The sequence below is a fragment of the Podarcis raffonei genome, chromosome 14 (genome assembly GCF_027172205.1).
Source record: "Podarcis raffonei isolate rPodRaf1 chromosome 14, rPodRaf1.pri, whole genome shotgun sequence".
Taxonomy (NCBI): domain Eukaryota; kingdom Metazoa; phylum Chordata; class Lepidosauria; order Squamata; family Lacertidae; genus Podarcis; species Podarcis raffonei.
The window spans coordinates 48107152-48127301 of NC_070615.1; the positions used below are offsets into that span (position 1 = coordinate 48107152).

The following is a 20150-nucleotide window of genomic DNA, read 5'->3' on the forward strand; positions in this document are numbered from 1 at the left end:
AAGCCAATGAGGCTGGAGACCGACGCGTCAGACCGAGCCATCGGAGCGGTACTGTTGCAGCCAGGGGCCCAGCAGAGCTGGAGGCCGTGCGCCTTTTTCTCGAGGAAGCTGAGCAAGTCGGAGCAAAACTACATGGTGTATGACCGCGAACTGCTAGCAATTTATGCAGCATTTCGACGATGGAGACATCTACTAATAGGGGCGCAGCACAAGATCCAGGTGTGTACGGATCACAAGAACTTGGAATACTGGAGGACTGCGTGAGTACTCAACCAGAGACATATTCGATGGGCACAGGAGTTCTCCAAGTTTTCCTTCGAGATCCGGTACGTGCCGGGAGAGGAAAACGTAAGAGCAGATGCTCTCTCCCGGAAGCCGGAGTACATGGAAGGAGAGGGACCGCCGGAAGTCAGACACGTGTTCCCCGAGAACCGATGGGTGTGTGGGAAACGAGAACTGGCCGGGCTTACTAGAAACGCCGAATTCGCTCAAACTAAAATCAGGGAACTCCGGGACAGAAGGGAAAACCATGGAGGGTTTGAGGAAAAGGAAGGGCTACTGTACTACAAGGGGGCACTGTACGTACCGGGGGAGACCTTGAGGGGAATGGTACTCAAACAACTCCATGACAACCCGACAGCGGGGCACTTTGGTCAACACAAAACCATGTTGCTTGTCACCAGGCAGTCCTGGTGGCCAAGGGTAAGGGAAGATGTGCGGGAATATGTACGGGGGTGCGACCGCTGCCAGAGGGCAAAGGGGGAGAGGGCTGCTCCCGCAGGGTTACTGGAACCTTTACCCACGCCGGGAAGACCCTGGGAGGTGGTATCCATCGATTTCATGACGGATTTGCCCAAGTCAAGGGGGAAGACAGCAGTCATGGTAGTAGTCGATCTACTGACAAAAATGTGCCATTTCATAGCTTGCTCGCATGCGGTGACGGCCGAGGAAACAGCCAGGTTGTTTGTGGATCACATCTTCAGGCTGCATGGGGCTCACTCGAGCGTCATCTCAGATCGCGGGAAACAATTTACTTCCCGGTTCTGGAGGAAGCTCATGAGCTTGCTGCAGGTCGAGGTGGGCTTCTTGACGGCGAGACACCCGGAAACCAACGGGCAAGCAGAAAGAGCGAACAGTATACTCCAGCAATACCTACGCTGCTACTAGCGCTGGCTGAATTTGCGTACAATAACGCTGAACATGTGTCCACGGGAATGAGCCCGTTCATGGCCAATTATGGGTGTCACCCCAGGGCCTTCCCGGGGAGGTGGGAGGAAGGGTGGAGTGTACCTGTGGCAGAGCAGTTTGTGGAAGAAATGGAGGCCTTGCACTAGCAACTTAAGATGAACTTGGAACGGGCCAAGGAAATTTACAAGAGGCAGGCAGACAAGCACTGTCGGGAAGGGGAAACCATACAGGTGGGAGACCGGGTGTGGTTGTCAACCCAAGGGTTACCCTTTAAGGGAGGGTGCAAGAAGTTGCAGCCAAGGCGGCGGGGACCTTTTGAGGTAACACAGCAGGTGAACCCCGTGGCATTCAAGCTCAAGTTGCCTGACAGCATGAAGATACACCTGGTGTTTCATAGGTCCCTACTCTCACCGTACAGGGAGGGGCGGGAATTCCCGGGGCGAGAGGGAGAAGTCACCACACACCCACAGGTAGAGGAGAGGGAACACCACAACCGAGCCACGGAAATACTCTATTCAAGGTGGCGAGGGCGCCAGGTGGAGTACTTGGTAGCTTGGGAGGGAGAACCCGGGTCGGAAAACACGTGGGTTCCCGCGGAGGCAATCAATGACGTGTATCTTGTGGAGGAGTTCCACAGCCTGTTCCCAGATAAACCGAAACCACTAGCGAGATTCTGGGAGGAGCAATTTGGAACCACAGACGATGAAGAGGATTTTGTGGGTTTTTCTGCCTCCGAAGAGGAGGGAGGAGAGGCGTCAGAGGAAGAAGAATCAGACTGGGAGGCCCACCCCGCGGGGAGAGATCAGAGCGGGTGGGAAGAGGGTTTTGAATCCTCAGAGGATGGCGATAGCTCCTTCCGGGGATTCCCCGCATTGTCGGCCGAGAACAGGGACGAAGTTGGATCAAAAGGTCGGGCCAGGGGTGGAGGGAGTCCTGGGGGGGAGGTGGATGTCAGGGAACTGACATCGGAGCTAGAGGCGGAGGCAAGGCTCCCAAGCAATGCTGGAGAAGGACCCAGCAGGGAGAGAGGCAGCCCATCTGCTGGGGAAGGAAATCAGCGTAACACCAGGGATGAAGGGGGGCAGATAGGGGAATCGGCGAGGGGGCTCCAGGACTCCTCGCCGGAGACCAGTGGGGAGAGCACGGGTCCTCCGCTACCCACACCCACCCTGCGCAGAAGACTTCCACGCAGGGAAAGTAGGCGTAGACTTGGCGTCAAAGAACTTATTTGCTGGAAGAAGTTCAAGAAACGCCCACTGACGGATTCTGCTAGCGACTGAAACAGCCACGAAGTGAAGGGCTGCCCAGACAGAAAGGGTTCAACCAGGTAACCTAGCCAGGAGTGGCGGCAACTTACGCACGAGCAACCCCTATAACCATTACAGTTTGTAAACCAAAACAGGTTGTAACCCAAGGCGTGCTTTTGCCAATGGGGCCTCCAAAAAAATTGGGAAACAGAATTGCTAGAACCCAATGCTAAGATATTATCAAGAATGTATAATTTGCTGTTGAAATGGAGTACTGAGGAAGAAACGGTAAAATCTGCCATGATTAAATGGGCACAAGATATAGGACACAATATTATGTTTGCTGACTGGGAGCAGTTGTGGACCACTGGGATTAAATTTACGGCACGTAATGCCTTAAGAGAGAATATTATGAAAATGACGTACAGGTGGTACATGACCCCAGTCAAGCTTGCAAAAATTTACCATTTGCCCGATAATAAATGTTGGAAATGTAAAGAAATTGAAGGCACATTCTTTCACCTTTGGTGGACGTGCCCGAGGATCAAGGCTTTCTGGGAGATGGTTTATAATGAATTGAAAAAGATATTCAAATACACTTTTGTGAAGAAACCAGAGGCCTTTCTCCTGGGCATAGTTGGCCAATTGGTGCCAAAGAAGGATAGAACTTTTTTTATGTACGCTACAGCAGCAGCAAGAATACTCATTGCAAAGCATTGGAAGACACAAGAACTACCCACCTTGGAAGAATGGCAGATGCAAGTAATCGACTATATGGAAATGGCTGAGATGACTGGCAGAATCCGAGACCAGGGAGAAGAGTTGGTGGAAGAAGATTGGAGGAAATTTAAAATTTATTTACAGAAGCAGTATAAAATGTATGAATGCTGATGACATTGAAATGAAATGAAGGGGTTTTAGTGACGAGAGTAAAAGTTTGAAATTATAAATTTGGGAGGTAGGATACTTAAGGACAAAGTGGTAGGATATGAATTTGCTGAACCAACTGTCAAAAAGGGATACAAAAAAGGGAGATGTGAGGAAGTCAGGAAAATAAGTTAATCAATGTTGAATAATTAGAAAAGAGTGATTTGTGTTTTTTCTTATTTTACTTTTGTGTGTTGACTGGTGTTTTTTTTCCTTTTTTTTCTTCTTTTCTTTTTTAGGTTAAATGTTTGTATTTTATGTATTTTATGTATTGTGAAATCTTGGTTTTGTGCTTTTATTGTTCTTTGTTTGGTGATGTCTTTCCTTATTGTTAAACTTAATAAAATATTATTATAAAAAAAATAATAAAAAAAATTGGGATGTAATCCAAAAAAAGGTTGCAAACCGGGACACACACTTCCGTGTTTGTAATCCAAAATGCATGCAAACCAAGGTACCACTGTAATGTGTTCAGTGCAAACATATGTATTTATTTTATATGAAGCTGTAAATGATTGTTTGCATTTGTACATCTCATTGGCCAATTGCTATACGACAGTAAAAAGTTATTTTTAGCCCTATATATGGCATAGGAATATACTGTGTCCATGGAGTACCCTGACTTCATTTTTTTGCATTTGCCAAGTGGTCTGGGAATATATTTGCCAAGTTTGTTTTCTTAGTCCAGCTGGGCCCAAGAGGACTGATATGGAAGCTTGCCAGTTCCCTTCCACCCTCCATCTCACCACTGCAAAAATGCATATTGGAGAGGATTCTCCAGAGGAACTCAATACTCACCAAAGGCCATGATGCAGGGAAGGGGAATTGGAGCGAAGCTTGCTCGAGTTGAGATGCAAATGGAGTGTGAAAAATAATGCCTCAAAAGGGGAATGAATTCCCAGGCCAGGAGATGTGGGTGGTCCTCTAGAAGCTCTCGTCTTGACAGCATCACAGAGCTTGATGGTTAGGCCAACTGCCTTTACGAAACCACAGCATCTGAAAAGTTTCCAAATTAAATGTGTGAGGCGATTTGCAGGTTTTCTCTTTCTCTCTCTCACCCACACATATTCCAGGAAAAAAGTTGTTCAAAGCACCAAAATCACCAGATTTTCAACCTCACACTAGTCTGGAAAATAAGCAGTTAAAATCGGGATTAAAGCAAATTCCACAGTGAAATTCAAACTGCAGTTTTTTTCTTAACAAAGGGGGATGGACAATGCAGGACATTTTCTTACTACAAGCAGTGCATGCATTCCAATCCTTACCTTTTGAAAGGCTGCAGTTTCTGGGCCACATCTCTCTTGAGATGGCTTGGTAGTCAGGTTTCGGTGCATGCAAAAACTAAAACCACATGCACCAAAACTTTGGTCTTCATTTTACATAATGTATTTATTTTGGTGTCTTGGGATTGTAAACTGCCTCAGTGCCTAGGCAGAAAGGCAGTATATACATAATACTAAATACTAAAAGAATAATATAGTTTCAAAGCTGAGTCAAATCAAATTATCATCATATCATAATGTAAGCTATTCAGCTGTAATAGCAATCCAGCAACTGGGGTGGGGGACTTGTAGAGGTTCTTGGAATGCAGTTGTGGGCAGTTAAATGTTAAATGAAAAATGATGATGACTTTTACCAAAGAACTAAGAAGAACAGAGGTTGGTATAATTAATATACTTTGCAACTAAGGGGGAAAGGACTAGAAAAACAAACTTCAAAAATACTTAGTTCTAACTTCTTTGTTAGAGTCTTAGTGCCACCAGATGTCACTGCCACATCACGACAGTCAAGAGATGTACCCAGCGACACGAACTGTTCAGCCGCAGGAGTTTCTGTACTCCTTTTGCTCACTCAAGCAATGAGCAAGTGACTGAACAGGCCCCCTTTCTTCCCAGAGGCAATAGATCCCCAGTCCCATCATGTTTTACAGAATTTAACATGCTCTGGAAAGCTGTCCTATTTTGTCAGTCGAAAGCGTTATTTAACTACTAATAAACGACAGTAAAATGAAGATCACAGACAGGTTTCGATAGCCATCGTCAAATAACTAAAAGGCTGTCAGATGGGAAATGGAGCAAATGTGTGGTTTTTTCCTGCTTCGGAGGGTAGGACTCAAACCAATGGCTTCAAGTTACAAGAAAGGAGATTCCGACTCAACATCAAGAACTTTCTGATGGTAAGAGCTGTTTGGCAGTAGAATGGACTCTCCTTCCATGGAGGTTTTTAAGCAGAGGTTGGGTGGCCATCTGTCATGGATGCTTTAGTTGAGATTTCTGCAGTGCAGGGGGGTTGGACTAGATGAGCTCTACAATTCTGTAAGTCTTAAGCAATTAATTTTCTGAAGCAGGAAATGTTAATTTCTTCCTGCGTCTAGTAAACTAGCATATATGGAGAGCTATTGCTTCAGCAAATGCTGTAGCTACTACATGCAAGGAGTTTGCTAAAAGGTGCTGCCTCTGTACTGCAGTTTGAACTGGGAAAGGCCTGATTTCTACCATCTCAGCCTACCAACTACCAAAATTTGCTTTAAAATTGGATTAAGAGGGGGTTAGACAAATGCAGAGGCAAGAGGTCTAGCAATGGCTATTAGCCACAATGGTGACATGGAACCACCAGGATGCTGCTGAAACCTATTTGCTGGAGAGCAAGAATGGGAGAGGGCTGCTCCATTTGTGCTTGAGAGCTTCCCATTGGGATATCCGTTTGGTCACCACAGGAAGCAGAATGCTGGACTACAAGGACCTTTGGTCTGAGCCAGCAAGGCTCTTCTGATGTTCTTATGAAGATTGAATCTACCAGTTGCTATTAGCCACATAATAGCTAAATGGAACCATAGCAGTTTCATGTCCCAAGGAAGCACACCACCGAATGGCTGACGAAAAGAATACAGTAAAGATGGAAAGACCATCATCTGTAGGTAAGGCCTGCCCACTCATGAGGCAAGTTGAGGTGACCGCCTCAGACAGCAGGATCCACAGGGGCAGATCTGGCCTCCAGGGAATATAATAAAATAATAATAATAATAATAATAATAATAATAATAATAATAATAATAATTTATTTATACCCCGCCCATCTGGCTGGGCTTCCCCAGACACTCTGGGCAGCTTCCCAAAAAAAAATTAAAATACTGCAATACATCAAACACTAAAAGCTTCCCTAAAGAGGGCTGCCTTCAGATGTCTTCTAAAAGTCTGGTAGTTGTTGTTCTCTTTGACATCTGGTGGGAGGGCGTTCCACAGGGAGGGTGCCACTACCGAGAAGGCCCTCTGCCTGCTACCACAGCAGCAGCATTGAGCGATATGTGTCTGGAGGCGGTTGGAGGATGGATGGCGGCTAACAGATTGAGATTGAATCCTGACAAGACAGAAGTACTGTTTTGGGGGGACAGGAGGCGGGCAGGTGTGGAGGATTCCTTGGTCCTGAATGGGGTAACTGTGCCCCTGAAGGACCAGGTGTGCAGCCTGGGAGTCATTTTGGACTCACAGCTGTCCATGGAGGCACAGTATTTTAATATTTTTAGCAGAGTTCCTCCAACACAGAGGGATCCCATGGCAGATCAAGCAATCTGGAAAGGGCTCCCTGTAGGTAACAAGTTTGAAAAGCACTGATCTAGAGCAGGCACGTCCAACTCCCAAGAGACTGCGATCTACTCCAAGTATAAAAATATCGGCTGTGATCTACCCATTGTCATTGCCAGGAGTTGTTGAGCTGCTTTTCTTTAGGGGAGGGTTGACCAAAGTTGATGAGCTTTTATTAGGGGGGGACTAAGGAACACTACAGGAATCCAAAGGCAGTCAATATTTTAGGCATGTACTTCCCTTTACCACAAGGTATTCTTTGGAGCTATCAAAACTTTTAATTATGTTGGATGTGAAACAATCTCTCCGAATTGTGGATAATCCAGATTGAATACAGTCTTGTAAAATCACCCATGAATTCCTACTTTGACAGCAATGGGAATTTAAGGGAAAGGGTTTGCTGTAGATGCTCCAACCATGCAAAACTACTGTTATAAAAAACTAACCATGATGTTGGAGGATGTAATATTTGTGAATACCAGTTGCTGGAAACCACAGGGGGGCACTTTCACCTGGGTTCTGTTCATGGGTTTTCCAAAAGAGGCATCTGGTTGGCCACTCTGAGAACAGGGTGCTGGACTAGATGGGCCACTGGCTTGATCCAGCAAGCTCTTCTTGCCTTCTGCTTAATATTTTGGCATTTCAAAGATAGTAATAATAAAGCATATTTTGAAAAACAGCCCAGAACTGCTGGATGTACTTCAGCATTGATGAAGAATGCTCACTCACCCCATGTTCTTCTGGTCTTTCTTCTTTCTCCTCTAGTATTGTATCAGTGCAATCAACACTACATTCCAAGTTTAAAAAATAAAAATAAAAATCTTTACACACAAGTTTATCTCCTTGTAGACCATTCTGCTGCTAGTGCTAGGTGACCATTTTATGCTAAAGGATTGTCCCAGATCTCAGAACATCAGACCCCACAGAACATAACCTACTTCCCAACACTGCTGCTTTTTTGCATTGCCATGGAATACACATTTGACTCTGCTACTTATGGGATACATTCTCCCTTAATGCTTTTATATATGGAACTCTGCCCTCAAGAGTTTGTGTGGAGCCACCTCTCCCTTCAAATACTTGCTCAGAAACCACAATTTCTGCAAAACTTACAATGCAAAGGTTTTAGCTTAACCTGTTAATTCCCATGCCCACCTAAGAATGTATAATTGTATTTGCATGCAGCCATCCTCAGAAATCCATTGGCCTCCAGGGGAAGGCCATCTTAATGGGTCCATCACTCATGTCCATAAACAGGGGAATGGGGACGACGACAACATCATCATCTGTGGCCTTCCAGAGGATGTTGGGACTCCAACTGCTATCACCCCCGACCACTGACTATGTTGGCTAGGGCTGATGGGAGTCGGAATTATTATTACTATTTTAAGGTACACACACACAGTATGCCACACTCCACAGAAAACCAACCAGTCACTCTTCAAAATTAGGAAATATTCCCTGAAAAATAAATACATTTTATCTGAGTACACACAGCAATCCTGAAGCCATCTTGACTCTCTTAAATGACCCCAAATATTTTCTCTGCAGTAGAAGTATCTTGGAAAAACTTTTCCCAATATTTTTTTTCACTTACACCCCCAAACCTGTAAATAGATTAACTTCCAACTTCTTTCATTCTGGTTTCTTCCCCACCCTTGGTATTCTTTGGCTCCTATATGTTAACGTGGAAAAGCCAATAAAACTTTGTAATTTCTCATGTACTTTGTACTCTTGCTCTTTGCATTTGTAGGTTTTTTGGTTTGCTTTGTTCAGAGACAGCTGAAATAATATTCAAATGGATTTAGAAAACAAAGACAGGGGTGCCTTTGGAAAAGAAAAAGTTGCCAGGCTGAGAATTTTATATAGTTTAGCCAGTTTCTGGAAACAATAGCAAAAATTACTGTACTTTTCATGTCATATATATGGTTTGCAACCACAACTTTAAAAAAAAAAAACCTGAGCCACTATAATATAATGTAGAATACAACTTTGTTTCAAATTATTGCAGATGGTCACTTTTAGCCTCAGTTATTTAAATACCACGAAGACTTGAAATCTAAACAGCACTCCAGGCTGTTTTGAAGCCAAAGCCAATTTCTGCCTTTAATGCCTAAGGATTATTCCATAACCTTGATAAAAAAAATTCTTTCTGGTCTCACATGCAAATTTGCTTAGATACATTTTTTCACCTATTAATTAGGCTTAGCTTTAATTTGTTCAGGAAATTCTGGTACAGGAAGAAAGGAAAGGAGACTGGATACATTTTCAGTGCAGTCATCCGCTTGTCAAAGATTTATCCATTGTTATAAAACAAAAAACACATTGCATGTGATAAAACCTTGAGATAGGAACACACACGTTTTTCCTCCTTTTGTGTATTGCCCACAACCATTAACAGGCACCAAAACCAGCAAGGGAGGTGTTCCTTCCCGTTACTGGAAAAGCAACAACTGGCATTTGTACAGAGCTTATGCAGATTCAAAGTTCTCAATTCCTTTAGGAAGGGATCAGGAGAGGGCAATAGGACTATGTTGTCCTCTCCTGTGGGTATGAATTCCTAGCAACCCTCCGCATTCATCAGGAAACCTAATGAACTGGCTGTGACTGACTCATTGCAAACTAGTCGGGATCAAAAAAATCTTAAAATTCATATGCAGTTGTACCTCGGAAACCAAACGGATTCTGTTCCGGAAGTTCGACTTCCAAAACATTCGGAAACCAAGGCGCAGCTTCCGATTGGCTGCTGGAAGCTTCTACATTATACCAATCTATGGTGTGGCTGTATGTGGAATACTGTGTATGGTTCTGATTGCCTCACTTCAAAAGGGGTATTGTAGAGTTGGAAAATGTTCAGAAAAGGGCAACCAAAATGATACCTGAAGGAGCGTCTCCACCCCCATCGTTCTGCCCGGACACTGAGGTCCAGCGCTGAGGGCCTTTTGGCGGTTCCCTCATTGTGAGAAGCAAAGCTACAGGGAACCAAGCAGAGGGCCTTCTCGGTGGTGGCGCCCGCCCTGTGGAACGCCCTCCCATCAGACGTCAAAGCGATAAACAACTACCTGACATTCAGAAGATATCTTAAGGCAGCCCTGTTCAGGGAAGTTTTTAATATTTAACGCTGTTCTGTTTTTAACACTTGATTGGGAGTTGCCCAGAGTGGCTGGGGAGACTCAGCCAGATGGGCGGGGTATAAATAATAAATTATTATTATTATTATTATTATTATTATTATTATTATTATTAGGGGTGGAGGAAGCTCTCCCCTAAGGAAAGGGTACCACATTTGCAGATTTTTAGCTTACAGGAAAGGAGAGTATGAGGTGCATGATAATAGATAAAATTATGTGTGACATGGAGAAAGTAAATAGAGATTTTGTTTTTCTTCCTTTCTCATAATACTAGAACTTGCGGACACCCGAGGAAGCTCAGTGTGGGAAGATTCAGGATAGACAGAAAAGAAAGTACATCTTCACACAGTGCATAAACTTTGGACCTTGTTCCAACAAGCAGCAGTGGTGGCCACCAATGCGGATGGCTTAAAAGGATTAGACACATTCATGAAGGATAAGACTCCCAGTGGCTACTAGCCATGATGGCTATGTGCTGCCTCCACAGTTGAAGGCAGCAATGCTTCTGAATAGCAGTTGCTGGAAAAAGCAGGTGGGAAGGGTACTGTTGTGCTGATGTCCTGCTTACTGGCTTCCCAAAGGCATCTGGTCAGCTACTGTGAGAAGAGGGTGCTGCAGAGGACTGGTCACTGGCTTGATCCAGCATGACTCTTATTTTGTCCTTAAAGCCAACCATGATTTGAAGCTGGTTTCAACTGGCACTGCGTTTGTGTCAACCAGGCATTCTTAACACTGTTAACTGTGGTGCTAATGTAAGACTTAACCACTGTTAAGTCAGGTTGTGAGAATTCACATACAAGAGAAGAAGGACTAGGGAGAAAGGGAAGGGATAGTAGTAAAGGACCACCTTCTCTGAGCCTGCCTATCAATTAAGATCTTCTCTAGAGACCCTTATCCAAGTATCCGCACCTTCTGTAGCCAGGTGGGAGGCTAGCAGAGAGGCCTCTTCTGTGGTGGAGCCCTAATAATGGACATATCCCTCTGATGGCAGCTCTGGTATCCTTTAGGCCAAAATTAAATATATAATGTTATTATGGGCTTTTAACTGTATCTGAGCTGATCTGTAGTCAGCTGTCAGAGTCAGGAGCTCTACCGGGGGTTCATAGTTGGGAAGCAAAGCCAGGAGACAGAAAATCTAAAGACAGCAGAGCGAGGAAGACAGCAGTTATTCCGGCAAGGTTCCAGACAAATTGATTTAAAATTATTTCTGCCCAGGAAGTCCCAAAGAGTAGCCCATAACCTGAGGTTACTTCACTTAAGGTGGTCACAGGCAAAACAGCAGGTTCCCTGTTCTAGCACTGATAGCTTGCAACAGAAAGCCTTTTCTTGCTGGTTTGCCTTTTTATTTTGTTTAATTAATCAGTTATTGCATTGTACTGTGCTTTATTAACGTAAACCACCTTGAAGCATTACAATTTTTGCAATTAAATGCATACATCCCTAAAAGCCCTCTTCCAGCCGTGGGTTAGGTTGGGGAGTGTTATGCCTGCATAGGCTTTATGATAGCAAGGACTGCAGGTGGATAATTTGTTGTTGTTGGCATCTGTCTGTCATGAGAGACAATGGAGTGTGCCTCTGGGGTGAAGTCAAACTGCTGTGTGAGCAGCACCGAAATGACCTCGCTGGAGAGGTGGCTAATTAGCTGCAAGTGAAATGATAGCATTTCTCACCCAGAGCTCCACCCATCCACTCTGGCTCTCACCCAGCACCTAAACAAGCTCACAGCTCACCCACAAAATCTCCCTAAGAAGAGGGTTCCTGTAAACTGCTGACCTCGCCCTGGTCTCTCACTCTAGGCTTGCCTTTTATGGGCAGGCACCAGTACCAAGATAAAGCAGATTTGGCAAGTTTCCGGGGGGGGGGCAATGACGGCAAATAAGACACCCTTCCACTCACCCTTGTTTCTCTGCCCTCTGCACACTTCTCCTCTTCCAGCTGCTTCTCATATTGCCATTGTGGGTTAAATTATATTTGCCTCTCTTCAACACTGTACTGTGACAGAATGAAGATGGAGAGAAATCAGTGATGGGACCTGAGTATTACACCTTCCTTTCCAAAAATTGACGAAACTTTTTAAAGTAGCATCCTGCCCAACACAGAACTGGGTAGAAGCTTACATGTGACTTTGGGGGTAGAGGACTGAAGAAACTGGTGAAACAATGTTTAACAATCCTCTTTGTATCAGGAATCATCTCTGCTCTTGTAGCAAGAAAGCCATATTCCTAATTTTGGAACCTGTGGTAGCCAAGAGTCTTGCCTGTGGCACTGTGTGGGGTCACGCTCCTTGCAGCCTTTCCAACCCTCGGGCTCATCATGGCATCCTGGCTGCCTCTAGCAAGCATACTACTCTTCACTGGAAGAGAGTTGCATCTTGAAAAACAGGATTTTTCTTTTCTTTACAAGTAAAAGCGTCCAACAATCAGCAACATCATTATGGAAAAGCCGCCTTTTCTACAGTGTGAGAGAGGCAGGAGAAGCCATTTGCATAGCTATTCTCTTGACAGTGGGCTTTAGCTTCCAATATGCCCACACAGCTTTTGTCTTGTGGTCTACAGAAAGAAATAAGACTGTAAAAATTGGACGCTTATATCTGCAGCCTCGGGACGCGGGTGGTACTGTGGGTTAAACCACAGAGCCTAGGACTTGCCGATCAGAAGGTCGGCGGTTTGAATCCCCGCAACGGGCTGAGCTCCCATTGCTCGGTCCCTGCTCCTGCCAACCTAGCAGTTCAAAAGCACGTCAAAGTGCAAGTAGATAAATAGGTACCGCTCCGGCGGGAAGGTAAACAGCGTTTCCATGCGCTGCTCTGGTTTGCCAGAAGCGGCTTAGTCATGCTGGCCACATGACCTGGAAGCTGTACGCCGGCTCCCTCGGCCAATAAAGCGAGATGAGCGCCGCAACCCGAGTCGGCCATGACTGGACCTAAATTTTCAGGGGTCCTTTTACCCTTTACCTTTTATCTGCAGCCTCAGGTGGCAAGTGGACAACTGCAACTTACTCAGCTCAGCCAAGGGGGATGTGATGTAAGTGCACCAGCCCCATGTTGCTTTTGTAGTGCTGGGCCTGCAGGGTGCACGAGCTGCCACATCCCTCCTGGGTGCCTTCCACTTGGAGGATGGTTGACCGGGCACGCAGTGGGTGTGCGTTGCCCCCACACTGCTTTTGCAGGCAGTGGTGGGCCTATAGGTGCCCGGGAGGCTGCGGGGAGGGGAGGGAGCAGCAGCTTGGGCATGCTGCAAGCCCAGCCCCGCACTGCTTTTATGAGCGGGCGCACTGGGATTTCGGGACGCCCGGGCTTGCATGCCACCTTCCACTCTGTGCCCGATGTGCTGCCCCAAAAGATAAGTGCCCCCTGAGGCGACCCACCTCCCTCCATGCCCCTCTAGCCACGCCACTGGCATCATGCAAGGGCTGCCCATGCCTGTAACTGTTGTTGTTAGGTTCTCAGGATCTTTGGGTCTGGCCTGTGGTTGACACCTGGGTGGACTGTGTGAACCCCAGCCTCAGAACCCTTTACAGGCAGAGAAGGGAACTTCAATAGGCAGCACTCAAACCTGTGCAGGCAGCAGAAATCCTCTGTATTGGTCTTGTCTCATCAAAACTAGGCATTCTGCCATTGCCAGGTCAAAAGCTCAGGACTTGCTGCTCTTTCAAGACCCGCCTTACAGCCCCAGACTCAAAATGACTGACCTCAGGGACATTGTGCTGGAGAATATGCATTTTTAGATTTGTATTGAGTACAGCTGTGCATAGCTCTAGCCTGGTCCTGGCAGTGATCTATAATATCTTTCACATATGGGTGGCCAACTGGATGAGATAAACATTAGAATGGCTGATTTATGCATATTATTTCACTCTAACAATTAACCATATGATTCTTCAACATCAACTTTGTTGGACTGGTCATGTTGTGCGGATGCCTGATTATCGTCTTCCAAAGCAATTACTCTATTCTGAACTTAAAAATGGAAAGCGTAATGCTGGTGGTCAACAAAGGAGGTTTAAAGACTCTCTCAAGGCAAATCTAAAAACTGAAGTATAAACACCATCAACTGGGAAACACTGGCCTGTGAGCGCTCCAATTGGAGGACAGCCTTTACCAAAGGTGTCATGGGCTTTGAAGATGCTCCAACTCAGGATGAAAGGGAGAAACATGCCAAGAGGAATGTACCGGTACATTTGGCAAACCGTCCACAGTCATTTACAGACTTACTGTTAAAACCATGTTCATGGAAGACAATCTTACTTGGTTATGATTGATCGCCAAAGAAGATATCATCAACCTTGTAAAAAAATGAGCAGCTCCATAGCATACACTTTACACAAGTCCTAAGAAACTTCAATAGTGGGGTGCTTTGTTTTGTTTTTAAAATGCTTCAAAAATCAGAACTGGCGTTCAAACAATATCTCAGCTTTGTACATTAGGAGAATGTGGGAGGTCTGTGTTCTTGCAACAACTATGGCAATAAGGAGATTTTGTTTAATTTTCTTGCTCATTTTCGATTATTATGCTAAGTTTATAAAACAGTGACGTATGACTGACAAAGTGTGAGGTCAATCTACTTTCACCTTTCTCTACAGTTCAAATAATGGCAATGGGCCAGACTTCTGAAGTGCTGGTTAAATAATACATACACAACATACGCAATACATCTTTCCCAATTTAAGATGATGGATCTATTTCCCTAGTACAATTTTATTTATAAAGCAATGGTTTCCAATTAAAAACGAGAACAGACATCATAGATCTCTGAAATTTACAATGTGTGGCAAAGACCAGTCAAATTAAAGGGAAGACCACTACATTGACACTGCTTTTAGCAATTAGCACCATAATCAGAGGCAGATCTACTGGGTTCAGCAGTCCTCAGGAATGATTTGGTTTTATACTGCATCAATCCCTGACTTCAGCATTCTCTTACTACCATATATGAATTCTCCCAGACACACATACACAATGATTAACTCATCCGAGAGCCAATTAGAGTTGGCAAACGACCATTCAATTTTGTGCTCTGTGCATATACTCTTTGTCTTGGATTTTAGGTTTATTATTAACACAACAGGGTGATTTGACTCACATAATTTTGCTGAACCCTGCCCCCAGTTCTCGCTAGACCATGTTAAAAGAAATAACTGGAAGATATAAATGTGCAGGCAAACAGGCCAGATAGCCCAAAGAGTTCCTGGATCTCCGCATGACTGAATCTAAGGTTTCAGACATAGTGAAATCATGCAATTAAGGAATTGATGCCATCCACATTCCAACTATAAAGTGATACAGTGGTACAGAAAGATGGCTCAATTAATGACAATTAAAAGTCTTCTCACAGAAGAACATTAGAATTACTTGGGTCATCCTGGGTGGTCTATGAACCCTTCACAGGTACATTTCCAATTCCAAAGGAAGACTCTGTAATATTTACAGCTTTACCAACAAATAAACTCCAAACTTAGGTAGTGAACACATCTGAGGGATGTGGGTGCCACACAAACCTGAGTTTTGTTTTTAATAAAGATCTGCATTGCACATGAGACAAATCACCTGTTATTTTTGTGTTCTTTGAATTTTCTGCTTTAAGTGATCAACAGTACTTGGAATTAATATAGTTCAGTTGAACAAAGTTCACTTAACAAGTTCAAACATCTATGAATGCCACCCGAAAATCATTCCCATAACTGCTGCCTAAACTAAAGGTGAATTAAGTTCATTTTGGGGCAGAACTTTCTTCTAGTTCACATTCACTTCCCATCCAACCACAGATGGTCTGAACCATTAGTTTTCATTTTTTTTAAAGTCAGTTGCATATCTATAGTTAGAAAGCAAGACTTTGGGCAACATTCTAAAGCTTATTAGGCAGATATGGCGTAACCATTGCTGCTACGGTCTCTTAAGTCATCTAATCACTGTAGCTAAGAAATCAGAAGGCAGCAATGCAAGGTATTTTCAGCATTTTCCCTGCTGAAATGATTCTCTGGCTTCTAACAAGAGTAGCTTGCAGGGAGCAGTACAGGTTCAGGAACAAAGCGGATGACGCCTTGTGCCTTTAACAGCTGTGTAGAGGCAGGGTAATCTTTTTTCTAGTATGTAAGTACAATTATGAGAAAAGCTGTCTGTCATACATTTGATTACTTGTGTATGGCCCTGATTTGCTTTTGAATCCTATACTTCAGAACAGCAACTGAATTCTGAATGCTGATTTTCTTTTTCTGCCAAGAATGAACTTTTTATGAACTAATGTTTGGATGACCTTGAACCAGTTCTTTTTGTGAAAGGATGAGCTTGAACGAGAACCAGTTCCTTTTTGGAGAGGATGAATTGACTCAGAACTAGTTCCTTTTTAAAAATGAACTTTTGAAGAACTGGCAATCAATATACAGTAGTACCTCCGGTTACGTAACCCTCTGGTTATGTAAACTTCAGGATGCAAAAGTGGCAAGACCAGAAGTATGTGACCGGGTTTCACCGCGCACGCATCCGCAGAAGCGGTCCTCAGGTTGCGGAAACCTCGGGATCCGACCAGATCTCCAGAACGGATCCCGTCCGCAACTGGAGGTACCACTGTACTGAGGAATATAAGACACCAGAAGAACGGAGGAAATGAGAGAGAACAATAGGAAAGTTAGTCAGGTAGTCCAGAAAATGTATGTGATGGGTTTTTCTGCCTCCCACTGCTTTGCTTTCTGTCTCTCTCTTTTTCTCTGATTCATACATACCTTGGCTTGTTCCAGTATATTAAATTCCATTATAGTTACTGTATTAGCATAGCACATATTGATTCACTTAAGTATTTGGCTCTCAGATGAAGTTGTCTTAAAGGGAATGCAATATGTTAGCAACTTTCAGAATTCCTAATATCTTCCATGCTTATTCCAAGAACTATAGCAAGTCAAGCTGGTGATGGGTTGTCAAAAACCTAGACAAATGCTACAATTGAAAACAGTAAAAGGTTTCGAAAATCTGGTAACCAAAGTTAGACAACAGTTCAATTAACACCTGTGACATTTTAGTAATAGATATGTTTGTCATTCCAGCTCTCTGAATTCACTATTCCTGCATGACTATTTGCAGAAGTCTTCTCTCTTATGATATGGATGGACTGCCAGACAAAACAACTGAATGCAAGATTTACTCATCAGGAAAACAATCACACAAGGACAGTATGAAGGCCAGGTATGCACCAAAATGGCAACAATGTATCCTTTTATTGATCATAACACATGAAAGAGTCCACAATTTTGTTAGCTCACATGAGCATGTAGGGAATTAAAATAAAAATCTGCCAGAATTTTGGACCCTTGAAGTGGTATTATCCTCTGGCAATCGAGTAACTTCTTGGAGAAAAAACATTATTGAAGTCCTCCCAGTTGAAAACTGCAATCAGGGCCTTGAAATGTTTTTGAGGTGATATCTATCATTTGAGGAAGATCTTCAAAACAGGACCTTATCTGGAAGCCTGTCTGCTGTCAGCTTAAAATAATGCTTGGAGCATTCGTCAAAACAGTAGAATTACTTTTGTGCTTTATGGTTCTTTGTAAGCCTTGCTGAAATGTACTTTGCAAGTGTGATGATATTTTGTCTACTTTACTGTAAACTTCTCATAATTGTTGTTCTTACAGTTGTGTGCATTTCAGCACTATTTTGTGGTTGCTGATTAAAAGAAACAAAACTTTCAAGAAAAATAAAGGAAGACCAACATAAGCCAACAGCTTCCAGGCCTTCAACTTTGACTACAAGTTGAGTAATGAAACCTGAAGTTAACAGACTAAAGATGCCTCAAGCAATTAAATATTTCAGCTGCTTCAATGGAAGTTAATCATTTCAGTTGGGTTTAAAACCATTATTATGGAGGGAATTGCCACTAACAGATGCAAAACCCTTAATAATAATTATGTAGGAAAAAGCTAAAGGAAGTAGTTCCCAAAAGAAGAGCAGAAAAATACCGGTAGGAATCAAAGTCTTGTTGCTGCTGCTGTTTTAATACGGATCAATTATTTTTCATCACATTTGCAATACTGGAAGAAATTTGCTTAAAAAGAGGGAGGACAAAGATGGGGGGGGGGGAAATACTGCTTTTGAAAGAGAGTTTGAATTTCACAGGGCTGCTTAAAGGCTAGGAACTATATTCAGCTCTGGTCCTGTAATAAAATGCATATACATGGGTGTGGGAAGGCTTGATAGGATGATGTTTTCATGATAACAACTGTAGAACTTTTCGGATCCGCTCACATTTCTCCAGTTGGCTTGAATCTTCTCTTTCAGAATTGTCATATTCCTTCATGACAGCTTCTGCTTTCTGCACAGTTACGTCCCGCGCACTGCCTTGGAGTCCTTCAAGGTACCGCAGCAAAATGGAAAAATATTCATCAGGGACCTTCACGATGAAAAGGAAGAGAAAGTGAAGGATCCGTTACTCAATGACTTTGGGCTGAGACACCAGCAACACCGATAGAATGGTGTTTAAGTTAAACCATCCCTCTCACTGGGGGGAAAAATATCTTTTTTACTGAAGACTTTTCATGGTGACTGTGCAGGCAACAGGACTGATTCTAAGATTTTCAATGTCATCACCTTCATGAGGAGCAACCACCACCCCAAGAAAACATTTTTCAGAACCTTCCATGTGGTCATACTGATGTGAGCTAAGTATTTAAAGGGGTATTAAAAGTTCACTCTATACTTAGCTGGATAATTTATTTATTTTTAATTTGCTCTTGTCTACACACAAAAAAAACCTTATACAAGTACACAGCCATAAAATGTACTGCATGACTGAGGTCAGTCCAAATCTCTCAGTATACCCTGCCTCACATCTTGTTTTTAAAATGGAACAATGGCTTAAACTCCTTGGAGGAAGGGTGGGATAAAAATACAAAGTACACAATGGCCATTTCCTTAAAAACACCACTGCTGCCACACTGGACCAACAGTCTTCAAAGGAACTGAATACAGGGGGCTAGGAGAGTTCACATTAAGCCAACCCCCTCCTTCTTCTCCTGTTGATGAAATTCTTAGAAGTCGGATATAAAGGCATAGCACAGATCCCAGGCTTTTAATTTCCAACTATACCCATGCGGTGCCTTCTAAGAAACCAGTAGCCAGCTCGCCCCATGCCCAAACTGGAAACAGGGAGGGGTTAGGGGAAAGACAACATAGAACCACACACACAAAAAGGGGTGGAAACATGACAACACAGACTGTGGGAAAAGTTCAAAATGAAGTGTCAGAATGAAGGGTAGGTTGCAGATAAAACAGAGGGTGGGAGACTTCACAAAAGGAAAGCCTCTAAAGAGAACTTTTTAGACCCAAATTCCTTTGAACTTAGGCTCACTCTGGAGCACAGGATGCCACCTCCCCTTGGAGAGGAGGTAAAAGGCTGTAAGTGACTCTGCTCAGTCTGCACAGGAGGAGGTGCCTTGCCATGGGTTAGGAACATCCAGCATAATCTAACAAATTAATGATTAACTATGTGCTGGTAGTTTGTTTTATCATTTAACCTGCAACAAGACTTTTGCTCAGCCCCGTGACTATATAAAGATGCACATTTTGCTACTGTTTAAAGGGGGGTGGGGAGAGGGCACCAGAACATACCTTGTCTTTTTCATACATGTGTAAAAGAAGCCAGGTTTGCCTTGTCTTCTGAAACTTCCACTCTTTGGGACTTTCAGACCAGCTGAAAGAAGAGAAATAAATTGAAGTAATTCAACATTATAATATAAAAAAAGAAAATGAACTTCTGTTTCTCATGCAACCTTAAATGAGAGCTTCAAATCTTCCAAAACCATACCTTAGTTCAAACAGAGATTGCACTAGGGAGGGGGGAAACCACTGGTGAACACAGAGATTGGGAGGATAGAAGCATGTGAAAAGTGCCTTTCCTTCAAGTAACCACAGGTTCAGCAACACTGTTGGGAGGAAAACTCCTCTGGTGCTGCCTATGAGTGCAGAAACAGTTCGGAAGTTTCAGTCTCTTCCCAGCTGTGTGAAATTCAAGGAGTTCAATTGCCAACACAGTTTGATTGGCGCTTTGTGTTTCCAGGTGTATGTGTTTATTTCTTGCCCCAAAGAGATGTGG

The 20150-nt window shown here is 43.7% G+C and overlaps 3 protein-coding genes across 8 annotated transcripts in view; all 3 read right to left on the reverse strand.

The window, feature by feature from the left end:
- LOC128401455 (cytochrome P450 2W1-like) overlaps positions 1-12660 on the reverse strand; it is a 35076-nt gene extending 22416 nt beyond the window's left edge. The window contains exons 1-3 of the mRNA XM_053364533.1: positions 12192-12660; positions 11971-12066; positions 4161-4358 (exon numbers count right to left, since the gene is read on the reverse strand). Of these exons, the coding sequence (XP_053220508.1) occupies positions 4161-4358; positions 11971-12020 (248 nt within the window). The 5' untranslated portion in view covers positions 12021-12066; positions 12192-12660. The remainder of the gene's footprint in view (positions 1-4160; positions 4359-11970; positions 12067-12191) is intronic.
- Positions 1-19845, reverse strand: part of MPRIP (myosin phosphatase Rho interacting protein) — a 218247-nt gene extending 198402 nt beyond the window's left edge. Inside the window, exon 1 of the mRNA XM_053364529.1 lies at positions 19841-19845. The gene's annotated coding sequence lies outside the window, so the exon portion shown is untranslated. The remainder of the gene's footprint in view (positions 1-19840) is intronic.
- C14H7orf50 (chromosome 14 C7orf50 homolog) overlaps positions 17262-20150 on the reverse strand; it is a 145430-nt gene continuing 142541 nt past the window's right edge. For all 6 annotated transcript variants that reach the window (XM_053364544.1, XM_053364542.1, XM_053364540.1 and 3 more), the window contains 2 exons: positions 19667-19748; positions 17262-18449 (listed from right to left, as the gene is read on the reverse strand). In XM_053364544.1, the coding sequence (XP_053220519.1) occupies positions 18267-18449; positions 19667-19748 (265 nt within the window). In that variant the 3' untranslated portion in view covers positions 17262-18266. The remainder of the gene's footprint in view (positions 18450-19666; positions 19749-20150) is intronic.